At 48.8% G+C, this 13,895-nt stretch overlaps 1 protein-coding gene across 3 annotated transcripts in view; it reads right to left on the reverse strand.

Moving 5' to 3' along the window:
• LOC140430417 (rifampicin phosphotransferase-like) overlaps positions 1–13,895 on the reverse strand; it is a 210,051-nt gene that overhangs the window by 71,213 nt on the left and 124,943 nt on the right. For all 3 annotated transcript variants that reach the window (XR_011949419.1, XM_072517887.1, XM_072517885.1), the window contains exons 18-21: positions 13,359–13,459; positions 12,496–12,567; positions 2,220–2,326; positions 1,629–1,701 (exon numbers count right to left, since the gene is read on the reverse strand). Coding sequence is in view for 2 of the 3 variants with exons in the window: in XM_072517887.1 (XP_072373988.1) it covers positions 1,629–1,701; positions 2,220–2,326; positions 12,496–12,567; positions 13,359–13,459 (353 nt within the window). In the remaining variant the exon portion in view is untranslated. The remainder of the gene's footprint in view (positions 1–1,628; positions 1,702–2,219; positions 2,327–12,495; positions 12,568–13,358; positions 13,460–13,895) is intronic.

The following is a 13,895-nucleotide window of genomic DNA, read 5'->3' on the forward strand; positions in this document are numbered from 1 at the left end:
CCCGTCCCGCCGATTCTCCGGCCCGGCCCCGGGGTGAGAAAACCCCACCCCCATCTTTAACAAGAGCAGACTGGTTGCATCACATGGTTCAGCATGTGCTCCCAGGTCCCAGGTCATACTTGGACGTTCACCACCATCAGGTATGTTTGTGTGCTCATTCCCTGCCTCAAGAACAGTGGGCCTGGGTAGGTTATAACTGCAGAAGTGGACAAGATGAATATTTAGCCAATTTTGTTGTTATTCATCCTTTCATCAGAGAAGCTGCACAAATTCAAAACACCAGAACCCTTTGCCACTCCTGACATGCATTCTTTATTGGCGTATAGCTCATCACTTTGCGGCCTGTTCAACAGTGACCAACAAAATCAGGTGAAAAACAGCGGTACACCAGTTTGCTCAAAAATTTCATGTTCTTTCTGGTAACCCAGTGGAACTGCTAAGCTCCCTCACTTACCAATGTGTTAAGGGCTTTGCTGCAAATTCCCTCAAACCTAAGTACATTTATGCATCGCTATTCTCCTTTACGTTAGCGATTCACCACTACATGCAAAGTGCAATGGAGAAGTTAGGGCAGATTGGAAAATTTGTGATTAATCAGGATTGGCCTCTCTGCCTGCACAGCTGCACAGTTTCATCATTCATGATTCTTCAAGGGATAAGATAATGCGGTTGATCACAGAATCATAGAATTTACAGAGCAGAAGGAGGCCATTCGGCCCATCGAGTCTGCACCGGCCCTTGAAAAGATCACCCTACCCAAGCCCACACCTCCACCCTATCCCCATAACCCCACCTAACCTTTTCGGACACTAAGGGCAAATTTAGCATGGCCAATCCACCTAACCTGCCCATCTTTGGACTGTGGGAGGAAACCGGAGCACCGGGAGTAAACCAACACAGACACAGGGAGAACATGCAGACTCCGCACAGACAGTGATCCAAGCCGAGAATCGAACCTGGGACCCTGGAGCTGTGAAGCCACTGTGCTAACCACTGTGCTACCGTGCTGCCCACTGCTACCGTGCTGCCCACTTGTTGGAAAGCGAAGTCACTTGGGAAATCCTAAGCGGGCTACTGCTGTACTAGGTGCAAAAAAACCTTTCTGATCCCTAGAGCCCTCTAGGTCAGAAGGTCACCTGGACCCGTATCCATGCTGATTACTCTGAAATTCAAAGACTGGAATGAGAATAAAACTAACTTCCAAAGTTATGATTTCAGAAGACTGCTTAGAATGTTATATTATGGACTGATTTCAATGCAATGACTGCCGTATTAAATAGAGGCCCACCCACTCCTCACGATGACGCACTGCTTATAAAGGTTCTGGCTGATTTCATAAAATCATTGAATCATAGAATTTACAGAGCAGAAGGAGGCCATTCGGCCTATCGAGTCTGCTCTGGCCCTTGGAAAGAGCACCCTTCTTAAGCTCACTCCTCCACCCTATTCCCGTAACCCACTATAACCTTTTGGACACTAAGAGGCAATTTAGCATGGCCAATCCACCTAACCTGCACATCTTTGGACATTTCCAGAAACAGTACAAATACTGCCTAGAACACTGCGCGGAGAGCCATATTATAACAATGAATTCCCTCAGCAGATGCAACCATCTCACTCTAACTCACCTGTAATGCATATTCAATGGCTCTCACAAAGGTACTTGATGTTAGAGGTGTAACAGCTCCAGGCATCATTTCACTGCAACATCCAATATAACATTCAATATGTTGCTTTCAAAATAACAGTCTCACTCGTGCTATTGAGTTTGAGAACAGAAGAGATGTTTCCCTGTGTAATACCGCACAGTAACAGGGGACGACAGGTTTAAACCTCGGGAAAATATTGCCCAGAGAGGTACCTTCGGATCAGAAAGTATGAGAGAGGATTAACCAGCAACCTCTTCATATCTTCAGAAGGGAACGTTTCCAGTATATATGGAGTAGCCGGAGGGACTATTAAATATTCAATGATGTATTCTATGGCAGCTATTGTGCAAATCCTGGAATGATTATCTTTCGGCTAAAGCCTGTTAAAATTCACAGTTGGGCTATATAATAATAATAATCGCTTATTGTCACAAGTAAGCTTCAATGAAGTTACTGTGAAAAGCCCCAGTCGCCACATTCCGGCGCCAGTACGGGGAGGCCGGTACGGGAATTGAACCCGAGCTGCGTTGACATCTTTATTAGGAAGAAAACAGGAAATAATTTATTTACCCAACGTTTGATGTTGTCATCCATTCGTAGTCTGTGGACAAAGCGGAGTCAAACTCGTGCATCAGCTCAAACTCGGACTCAGTGTAAAATGTTGTTATTGGTCTGGCCTGAAAGATTAAAGATCATAACTACAAATGCGTTGCTTACGAATTGGTTATTTGAATTGTGCTGAAATTATATTTTCCTGTTTCATCGGCCGATACCTAACGCAACTTTACTCTGAAACTGTGACGCCTGAAATAACTATACATTTTAAAATACATTTCCCTCCAAGACCAAATATCCTTGCAGTTCAAATTGTTTGGCAAAGGGTTCTGCCTGGTTAGGAAACTCATACATTTAATAAAATTGCACTATTAGCTAATAAGGAATAATAAACTGTTTTCTTTTTGGATAAAAGGAGACAGGACCTTCCAAGGATTGCCACATCCCTCCTATGTTTTTTTTAACATAACAGCAGATTTCCACATTTCTGGCTACACGACCAGACCAACCCTTTTCTGGCAGTAGCTGTCGTATTTTGGCAAGTCTTCTTGAGAACAAGGAAAAGCTTTGGGACATTTAAACAGCTTTTCACTGCATTTGTGAACGAGTGTGAGTGAGGTAAGTGGGTAGGGTGGATGGGGTAATATGTTTAAGACTAGAGATCGGTGGAATTATGGAAAATGTTTCTCTGGTTGGCAATCCAGTTTCTCTGGTTGGCAATCAGTAGCTAGTGGTGTCCCTCAGGGATCAGTGTTGGGCCCACAACTGTTCACAATTTACATAGATGATTTGGAGTTGGGGACCAAGGGCAATGTGTCCAAGTTTGCAGATGACACTAAGATAAGTGGTAAAGCAAAAAGTGCAGAGGATACTGGAAGTCTGCAGAGGGATTTGGATAGGCTAAGTGAATGGGCTAGGGTCTGGCAAATGGAATACAATGTTGACAAATGTGAGATTATCCATTTTGGTAGGAATAACAGCAAAAGGGATTATTATTTAAATGACAAAATATTAAAACATGCTGCTGTGCAGAGAGACCTGGGTGTGCTAGTGCATGAGTTGCAAAAAATTGGTTTACAGGTGCAACAGGTGATTAAGAAGGCAAATGGAATTTTGTCCTTCATTGCTAGAAATGAAAAATGAAATGAAAATCGCTTACTGTCACGAGTAGGCTTCAATGAAGTTACTGTGAAAAGCCACTAGTCGCCACATTCCGGCGCCTGTTCGGGGAGGCTGGTACGGGAATTGAACCGTGCTGCTGGCCTGCCTTGGTCTGCTTTCAAAGCTAGCGATTTTAGCCCAGTGAGCTAAACCAGCCCCTTTGGGATGGAGTTTAAGACTAGGGAGGTTATGCTGCAATTGTATAAGGTGTTAGTGAGGCCACACCTGGAGTATTGTGTTCAGTTTTGGTCTCCTTACTTGAGAAAGGATGTACTGGCACTGGAGGGTGTGCAGAGGAGATTCACTAGGTTAATCCCAGAGCTGAAGGGGTTGGATTACGAGGAGAGGTTGAGTAGACTGGGACTGTACTCGTTGGAATTTAGAAGGATGAGGGGGGATCTTATAGAAACATATAAGATTATGAAGGGAATAGATAGGATAGATGCGGGCAGGTTGTTTCTACTGGCGGGTGAAAGCAGAACTAGGGGGCATAGCCTCAAAATAAGGGGAAGTAGATTTAGGACTGAGTTTAGGAGGAACTTCTTCACCCAAAGGGTTGTGAATCTCTGGAATTCCTTGCCCAGTGAAGCAGTAGAGGCTCCTTCATTAAATGGTTTAAGATAAAGATAGATAGTTTTTTGAAGAATAAAGGGATTAAGGGTTATGGTGTTCGGGCCGGAAAGTGGAGCTGAGTCCACAAAAGATCAGCCATGATCTCATTGAATGGTGGAGCAGGCTCGAGGGGCCAGATGGCCTACTCCTGCTCCTACTTCTGATGTTCTTATGTTCAGAATACAAAGGGTTAATGTCATACCATAATTAACCACTAGATGGAGCTAGATGCATAACTGTACAAAGGGACTCAGAGGTTTCTGGGAGAAGGCTGGAGAGGAGTACTGAGAGAGTGTAGAGGGCAGTTATAGATAGAGTGTAGAGACTAGTGTTAGTAGAGTGTAGATTGTAGATTACTAGATTATTGTTTACTATAGGAGTAAGTGTCCGAGCTTTAATAAGTAGTGTAAATAAAAGTTAACTTTGTCCATGAACTTAGCTTTTGTGATCTTTGTGAATACTACAACATACGTCCTGATAACAGAATCACAAATAACACCACAATTTTTACATCTTAAAAACATCAAGGTATATGGGGGTAGAGCAGGAAAATGTTGTGGAAGTAAAAGGTCAGCCACTGATCTCACCGAATGGCGGAACAGGCTCAAAGGGTGGAATGGTCTACCCCTCCCCTATTTCTCATGTTCTTGGGTCAGCTGGGTAGGGGAGCAGGGTAATAAGTGGCAGTGTGGCGAGGGTGGTGGGGTGGTAACATGTCAGCTTGGTGAGGTGGGTGGTTTGGTGAGTTTGTGTTAAGTTGCAATCGCAAGGTCAGAGGGGAGTCGGAGGGTCTGTGGGTGCTGGGATGTCAGAGGGTTGGGGGGGGTGGTCAGATGGTCAAGGTGTTTGGATGGTCAAGGGGCTCAGAGGGCAGTTGGAGGGTAGGAGGGGGAATGGATGACCGGGGAATTGAAGCATCGGGGGCTCGGTGCGGAGTCGAAAAGTGGGGGTGGGGGAGTCAGTTGTATAGTTAACCAGGAATTAGATATGTTATTTTGCCCCTGTCTAACATTTCCTGAGTAACGATCGAGGTAAGTAAGTCAGAACCCTCTGAACCTTAGGTTGGAGATCTACTCGGAAAGTTTCAAACTGGAGAATTTCCCATTGGAAGTTCAAACTTCCCAGCCAATTTCCACAGAGCCATTGCATTGGGACTTCCAGGGCTCCCTGTGTCTCACTACCGTTTCCTGTGTACATTTCATGCACAGAAAACCCATGATATGGTTTAAAAGATAATTCAAGAAAAGGTTGAATATTTTGAATGTTATAAACATTTAATTCTGTATCGTATGGTAGCTATTGTGTAAATCCTGGAATGATTATCTTTCCACTAAGGCTTCTTAATTAAAGTAATTCAGTTTGGCTATAGAAACGCGTTGACATCTTTATTCGGAAGAAAACAGAAAATTATTTATCGATCCAATGTTTGAGGTTGTCATCCATTTGTAGACTGTGGATAAGGCGGAGTCAAACTCATGCATCATGCGCATCTCCCAGGGTATGTCCGGGATACGACTAACACAAGGTTGGAAAATGTAGGTCCTTGTGCTTGAGATGTGTTAATAAATTTCACAAGTTTCACCCTTGCTGTATATCTAATATGATAGTGTGGGGGTTATGTCAAGGACGAGTAATCGTAAGAACATGGGTTGAATTTTTCCTCAGGCATCGGAAACCCTGGGCGCAATTCTCCGCTCCCGCGCCAGTTGGGAGAATCGCCTGGGTCGCCAAATTTTCCCGCGACGCCCTCCCGCGATTCACGGAAGCGGCCAGATCAGCACAATCGCGTTTTGCACGGCGCGGTACAGTGAATCGCCCGAGACAGCCAAAATGGCGATTCACCGTTACTCCCTTGATTCTCCGGCCCGGATGGGCCGAGCGGCCTGCCCAAAACGGCGGGTTCCCCCCGGCGCCGTCCACACCTGGTCGCGGCCGGCGGGAACAGCGCGGGAATGCTGGGGGGGCGGCCTGCGGGGGGGGCGAGCGGGGATCCTGCACCGGGGGGGGGGCCTCAAATGGGGTCTGGCCCACGATCGGTGCCCACCGATCATCGGGCCGGCCTCTCTGAAGGAGGACCTCCTTTCTTCCGCAGCCCCGCAAGATCCGTCAGACATCTTCTTGCGGGACGGACTCGGAGAGGACGGCAACCACGCATGCGCGGGTGACGCCAGTTATGCGGCGCCGACCGTGTCATGTATGCGGCGCCGCCTTTACGCGGCGGCAAGGCCTGGCATGCGTAAATGACGCGGCGCCGCTCCTAGCCCATTATCGGGCCCTGAATCGGTCGGGATCGGGGCCATTTCACGCTGTCGTGAACCTCGACGGCGTTCACGACGGCGCAAACACTCTGCCTCCATTTCGGAGAATCCCGCCCCTAATATCAGGATCATTTGCAAGACCCAAGCTTGTGTGCCACTGGGGCAGGTTTCACGGGAGTCAGCACAACCATTAACCACCTCTACACTGATTCAATTAAGGATGACAGACACAACAGGGACATAGGAAGGTCAATGGGAGGGCCTGAAGGAAAGGCTACCCTATTACCAAGGAAGAGGGAGACCCAAGGACTTGCTCAAAATGGAAGTTCTCAAGAAAGGAATCAAAGCCCTGAACTGTGAGGGCCCCAGTGTGCGGTGGGTGGAGGAATGATTATGACAGTGGAAAACATCCACCATTCAGAAAATGGCCCTTAATTGAAATCTTAGGGGACAGGCTTCCGGAAAAATTTCCAAGTGCTGTCGCGAGCGGGAATTGCCGCGAGCTTCCCGGCGCTTGGCCCAGCGAAACTGGCAACGCAATTCAACGTTAATTGGTTCACTTAACAGGGCCTCACGGGCTTCTTGCTGCCAATAACGCCTCGCCGGCTGATTCGCCAGAACTGCGCTCGCCAGCGCCCCCCCCCCCCGCTAACAAGGTCAAGCAGCACTTAAACTCAGCCAACCCCAACCAGCTCGCAATAATAGCGCCAAGATTCGGGGGCGCCGACCTAAGGAGGCTGCTGGACGGGGTGGAGACCAGGAGGGACGTTCCCCCGGGGGGCCCCAAAGGGTGAGCAACAAGGCAGCCAGTGCTGCCTGGGATGATGTGGTGCAGGAAGAAGGTCAAAGACCTACACATCGGGCAGCACGAGTGAGTGGACACCACCATCCCCCGCCCCCCGCAAGGGAGCATCCACCCCCAACTCTCCAAGTGACGCCCAGCCCTCCGTCCCCCTTTCCCCCCCCAATCCTCCTTCGCACACCCTCTCCCACCACTGTGAATCATGTGTGGCTAACGATGCTCTCCCTGTGTCTCCTCAGGAAAAGCTGACCCACAATCGGTGGGAGAGGCCTCGGACTGGCGGTGGGGAGCTGGACTTGAGAATCCTCACCTCCTTCGAGGAACGGGTCCTGGAGGTGACCGGTGCGGCCGACGACAGAGCGGTCACCAACACGGAGGCTGGAGGACTCCGCAAAGGTGAGGAGCCACCGGTATCCACTTGGAGGACCAGTCAAATGTGAGTACTGATTGCCTTACTGACCGACCCATCCCTCCCACTGACCACGGGCGCGATTCTCCGCCCCCCCACCGGGTTGGAGAATCGCCGGGTGCTGCCGTGAATCCCGCCCCCGCCGAGTCCCGAATTCTCAGCCACCAGAGATTCGGCGGGGGCGGGAATCGCGCCGCGCCGGTCGGCGGGCTTCCCCCACCGCTGTCAACCCTCGCCAGCCGGCGTGGCTTGAACCACCTACCTTATCGGCAGGACAAGGCGGCGCGGGCAGGCTCCGGGGTCCTGGGGGGGGGGGCACGGGGCGATCTGGCCCCGGGGGGTGAGCAGGCCATGGGGCCTGTGCCGTGGGGCACTCTTTTTCTTCCGCCTTCGCCATGGTCTTCACTATGGCGGAGGGGGAAGAGACCCCCTCCACTGCGCTTGCGCGGGGATGCTGTGAATGGCCGCTGACGCTCCCGCGCACGTGTCACCCAGCGAAGTCCTTTCGGCGACGGCTGGCGTGGTGGCAAGGGCCGTTCCCACCAGCCGGCGGGGCCGGAAATCACTCCGGCGCGGGCCTAGCCCCTCAAGGTGAAGGCTTGGCCCTAAAGCTGCGGAGAATTCCGCACCTTTGGGGTGGCCCGACGCCCCTGTGGTTCACGGCATTCCATTACGCCGGATTCCCCCGCCCCGCCGGGTAGGGGAGAATCCCAGCCCACATGTCCATTCTCCTGCAGGCCCACCAGTCGATGGTGCCGGCCCATCCCAGGTGGTCTGTTCTCCTGACTCCGAGGAGAACACCTCGGACGAGAGCTCCGAGGATGCCACCATAATAGTCGCGGCACAGCTGTCATCCCTACCTTCCACCAGCACAAATACACACACCTCGGTGGGAAATGGTAATGGTCAGGCACTCGGGGCATAATCTGGTGAGCACCACACTGCTGCTGATGTACATCAGGTGGAGGCAGGAACCCCCAGGAGAGACAGCAGTCGGAGGTCTGCTCGATGCCAGGACCCAGCTGGGTCCCAGCCTGATGCTGAACCTCTGGAAGTGGGTTACCCGGATAGATGATAGGGAGCGCTGGGACGTTCAGAGGGAGATGTCAGCGTTACTCCAGCAGATCCATAGCCGCTTGGAGGAGTCCCAGAGGCTACGAGCGCGGGAGATGTCTCCGGCAATGAATGGCATCGAGGCCAAAACTGCTAGGGTGGCGACCGTAGTGGAAAGCCTGGTGCACGACATTGGCACCATGAGTGAAAGTGTCCAAGGCGTCGCCCAGTTGGTGACAGCCATGGCGGAGGGTCTCGGCAGTACGTCTGCCTCACCGGGGGATGTTATCTAACACCAGGCTAACCTCGACATGTCCCGCTCTCTGATGGGCATGGCCGAGGCACTGCGAAGCTTGTCCCAGTCACAGGCGGGTATAGGCTGAGGCACTGTCCCAGTCACAGGCGGGTATAGGCTGAGGCACTGCACAGCATGGCCTGCTCACTGAAGAGCTTCGCTGTGGGCGTCGACACCATGGTGTGGGCCATGGGGAACCGCCAGGGCTGGCAAAGCCAGACGGTGCAGGTGCAGCCGGGGTTCAATCCAGCTACCACTCCATCCCAAGGTGAACCCCAGGGCCCTATGGGCACTGATCAGGAGGAGGGGGCACTGGATGGCAACCCAGACCCGTCCAATGGAGTTTCAACGGTGGCCACCAGCTCCCCCGAGATCCACCCCTCTGATGAGGCCACATCCCTTCGGGAGCGGGCTGGCTGCATCGCAAACTGTTTGGCACCCGTCACGGATCGCACTTTTGGCCTCTCCCACCCTTCACTGGCTTTGTTACGCTTGAACGCGAGTGGAACGAGGCTGGAAGATCGCACCCTTAATTACTTTGATCTCCTCCTCCATTGAGTGGGTTGCAGACTTTAGTGGCAGCCTCACATCCCTCAACTCCCCCAACACCCCCCACCCCTCCTACCCAGGGACCACATGGTGGCAAAATCCAGATTTCAAGAACGAAATAAGGTGTAATATCAGGTCACTTATCCCTTAATACATTATCATGTAACCTTTCCACGATCTGCTCTGTGGTCGGAAAAACTGTGTAAATATGTTCCATAGTTCATGAACACTGGCAGAACCAAGACATGTAATTCCATGGAGCCTGCATTTGGCGACCAGAGTGGAAACCTCAGTTATGATGTTATCACATATGTTCAGTGCTCTTCATTCCATCACTGCTCTAATGTGAAACTCACATGTTGTTTTCAAAATTAGGAAGCGTGCAGAAAAAGCAAAGGAAAAATAAGGGTAGCACAATTGCTTCACAGCTCCAGGGTCCCAGGTTCGATTCATGGCTTGGGTCACTGTCTGTGCGGAGTCCGCACGTTCTCCCCATGTGTGCGTGGGTTTCCTCCGGGTGCTCCGGTTTCTTCCCACTGTCCAAAGATGTGCAGGTTAGGTGAATTGGCTATGCTACATTGCCCTTAGTGTCCAAAATTACCATTAGTGTTGGGTGGGGTTACTGGGTTATGGGGATAGGGTGGAGGTGTGGGCTTGGGTAGGGTGCTCTTTCCAAGAGCCGGTGCAGACTTGATGGACCGAATGGCCTCCTTCTGCACTGTAAATTCTATAAGTGATGGTTGAAGAGAGTCTGGCTGAAGTAATAAAAAAGATCAGTTGGACTGTGCTGGCTGCGGAAGGTACAGCGACACACTAATCCGTCTCTAGGTCAATAACAGACAATGTTCAACACACAAGTGAGATACACACAGGGCGCGGTCCATCATCTCCCAAGAAGGACAAATGGCATGAAATAATTTTTTTTAAAAAAAAATCACAGTGAATAAAATGGTGCATTGTTGAATGGCACATCAAAATCGTTTGGCCAAACAATAATATGATTTGCGAGAACTAAGATCTGTAACATGATAATCACGTTGTTCGCAGGCAATACGGTAGACTGCCAGCTCCGGCAGCTATTGTGGCCTACATAGGGGCAAACTCATTGTTTTAAAATACAAAGGACTTTTTGTCATCTGTATTCTGCTATTTCGATGCTCGAATTTGTCGAGCTGGACTGGCACGTAGGTTAGAAAGCATCATCTCACCTGGCAAATTGGGTGTGAAAGTGAAACCGTGCCTTGTTGATGAAACCGCGACAACAAAGGTAAAAAAATGCGGTGCAGGAGCAGAACAACAAAAGCCAGTGGTATTTGTATAGCACCTTCGACATAATCCAACATCCAAAGGTGCTTTATTGAGGCATCATAAAGTGCATATGCACCATAGGGTTGTGGGGCTGGAGGAGATTACAAAGGTAAGGGGTGGCCAGGCCATAGTGGAGGACTTGAAACCAAGGATTAGAAATTTTGAGAATTTTAAAATTGAGACTGCTTAACAAGGAGTGACTGTAGGTCAGTGAGCATGGAGTTACTGGTGAACTGGATGCTGTGTGAGTTGGGAAATTGACAGCTTTGGATGGTCTCAGTTGTAAAGAAGGTAGAATGTTGGAAACCAGCCAGAAGTGCATTGGAATAGTCAAATCTAGAGTATAGAAAGACACAAATAAAGGTTTCGGCAGCAAATGGCTCAAGGCAAACCTGGAATTGGATGATGTTACAGATGTGGAAATTGTGGGTTGAGGCAGGTTGGGTCAGGAAACACAGATTTCTGAAACTTTAAACCTCCCCTCGCGCATCCTCCATGTCCATCATGCCCCGATGCCAGGCTCTGTCATTCCACCCACCCCCTATGTCCCCCTCATGCCACCTATGCCAAGCTCTGGCACTTCCATGCCCTTTACCCACTGTACACTTTTTGAAACCAATAAATACCACAGTGCAATATGCAAAAGATGTTAAATATGCTAAAACTTCCCACAGCCCTTCAAAAACATTCTGGACAGGCTTAAAAGTATCGATCATCCAGGCCCTTTTGTAGTTTCAAAAATCACAAACACTTGAAACCACGAGAATTAGGTCAACAAACATTATGGAATTAACTGCAGAGATCAGAAAGCCTGAGTTGTCAATCAAACAATGTTTCTTTTGGGGAGCAGGTGTTCTGAAATTCTAGATGTCCAGGCCCTCAACCAAATGTACGTAATAAAACCACATCTAAAGTACTCTGTACAGTTTAAATCTTCTTATTTAAGAAGTTACATACTTACATTAGAAGCAGTTCAGAGAAGTTTCACTCAACTGAATCCCGGGATAAAGGGGATATCTTACGAGGAAAGGTTGGACACTGGAGTTCAGGAAAACGAGAGATGGTTTGAAGGAAACATAAAAGATCCTGAGGGGATTTGAAAGGGTGGATGCTGAAAAGATGTTTCCCTAGTGAGACTAGAATTAGGGACTCAAAAAAAAATAAGGGTCTCCCATTTCAGACAGAGATGAGGAGAATATGTTTTCTCTCAGAGGGTCAGGAACCTGTAGAACTCTCTTCCACTGTAGAACTCTCTTCCACTAAGAACAGTGGAGGCAGGGTCATTGAATATATTTAAGTTTAAGTTATTGACTGGCAAGGGAGTCAAAGGGTTTAGGGGTTGAAGGAAAGTGGGGTTGAGGCCAGAGTCAGAGCAGCTGTGGGCTTATTGAATGGCGGCACAGGCTTGAGGGGTCAATAATCTATTCCTGCTCCTAATTCATATGCTTGTAGTTTCTATGAATTCCTATATCTCTTTCTCTGGCTGAACAAGAATGCCCGTCATGACCGAAACTGCTCATGGAATGTTTCTTAGTCAACGCTATCAAAAATACGAAATATTTAATGATAATTTTCCATGCGTTGGTTGCAATGAGCAGAGATTTCATTTCAGTGTAGATTTACATTGCTTCAATTATGTAACAGAAAAATAAGCTGCTCAGCATCAAGTTGCGAAACAGATGGGAGATTGGTGGGAAATCTTGTACATTAGGCTTATCGCCACATTCCGCATCTATGCTCTTGGTACATGCGACTCTGCATTGGGGAGCGCTAAAGAGCTGCCAGTTTGAACGAGAGCTGGGAGCGCATTCACATCCGTTTTGTTTTACAATAAACAGTCTCACCTGCAGTAAATAAATCTTTGTGTCTTTTACTGCCCATTCAATGTCTCTTGCATTTCCATAAGCTTTTTCCACCTGGTGTCCAAAGACAGACAAAACATTAATGAACTCATGCACTACTCCCCACATCAATCATTTGTCTCTCCACTCGCCTGACTTAACTTCAACACACTCCCGTTGAACCTCCCACCTTGCACCCTCCATAAAACGTGAGCTCATCCATAGCCCTGCTATCTTCATCCCGATTTGGACCAGATCTACATCACATTATCCTTGTGCTCACCGGCCTTCAGCGTCCCCTCGTCCAGCGGCCACTCAATTTTAAAATTCTCAATTGTTTTGGAGTTCCTCCACGGCATCGCCCCTCCCTAGCTCTGCACTTTCCTCCGACTCGACAACCCTCTGAGATTTATGTGCTTCTTCCAACCTGACCTTTTATGCATCCCCAATTTACATTTGCTCTACCTTTGACAACAGTACCTGAATCTGCCTAGTCCACAGACCCTGGAATTCTCTCCCTGAGAATTCCTCTACTTCTTTTCTTTCTTTATTTTTCTATTTTCAGACGCAATTTAAGCCTACCTCTGTTACGAAGCTTGTGGGCAACAGCCTTAATGCCCCCTGATGTGGTTCAATGTAAACATTTGGTTGCTAATTACTTTCATGAAGAGCCTAGGGACATCTCACTATGCTAAATGAAGCCAAGAGCAGACGACAAAAACCTTGACATCTGCTTGCTTTCATGTCCATTATTGCTAAATTCCTTCTCAAACACAAACAATGAGTATTTTTTATTGTGACTCTATATCAATAAATCAAATTTGAAAATTAACAAGTTTTAAATATTCTGAATGAAAAACCCAAACCTGAAGTGCCACGTGTCCTAATCTGCGAATGATGTCTTCCGTGATGCTGCATTTTGCAGCTTCGGACCCAAAAGTAGCATCAGATATAATTCCACCTTCCGCTGCAATTGTAAAAACAAAATCTGTTAAATTTTGCGAACAGGATTTAATTGGCACTAATTTTAGCCTCGGCATCTCAAGTAAAATAACAGAGCTGTCATTAAAGGTTTTCCCAAGAGAACTCCATTCAGAATCATGGGGCGCGATTCAGCGGACAAAAGTTAAAGTTCGCTTTTGGGCATGTTTGGCAGGGGTGTTTCTCGGTGGCTGCAGCACCAAGATTCACAACGCAATTCACCAGCACATTGACAATTTTTATCTCGTCTGCAGGACCGGGTCTTCGTGGATCGGGGTGCGTTTTAGAGCTGCCCCAATCTCTAGACCCCACTCCTGGCTTTCAGGAACCACCTCTTCACCACCACCCCCTCCACCCCCACCCCCTCCCCCCCCCCCCCCCCTCCACAACCTTTTCTGGGGCCATCAAACTCCTCTTCACCT

Source organism: Scyliorhinus torazame, chromosome 10 (genome assembly GCF_047496885.1).
Source record: "Scyliorhinus torazame isolate Kashiwa2021f chromosome 10, sScyTor2.1, whole genome shotgun sequence".
Classification (NCBI taxonomy): Eukaryota; Metazoa; Chordata; class Chondrichthyes; order Carcharhiniformes; family Scyliorhinidae; genus Scyliorhinus; species Scyliorhinus torazame.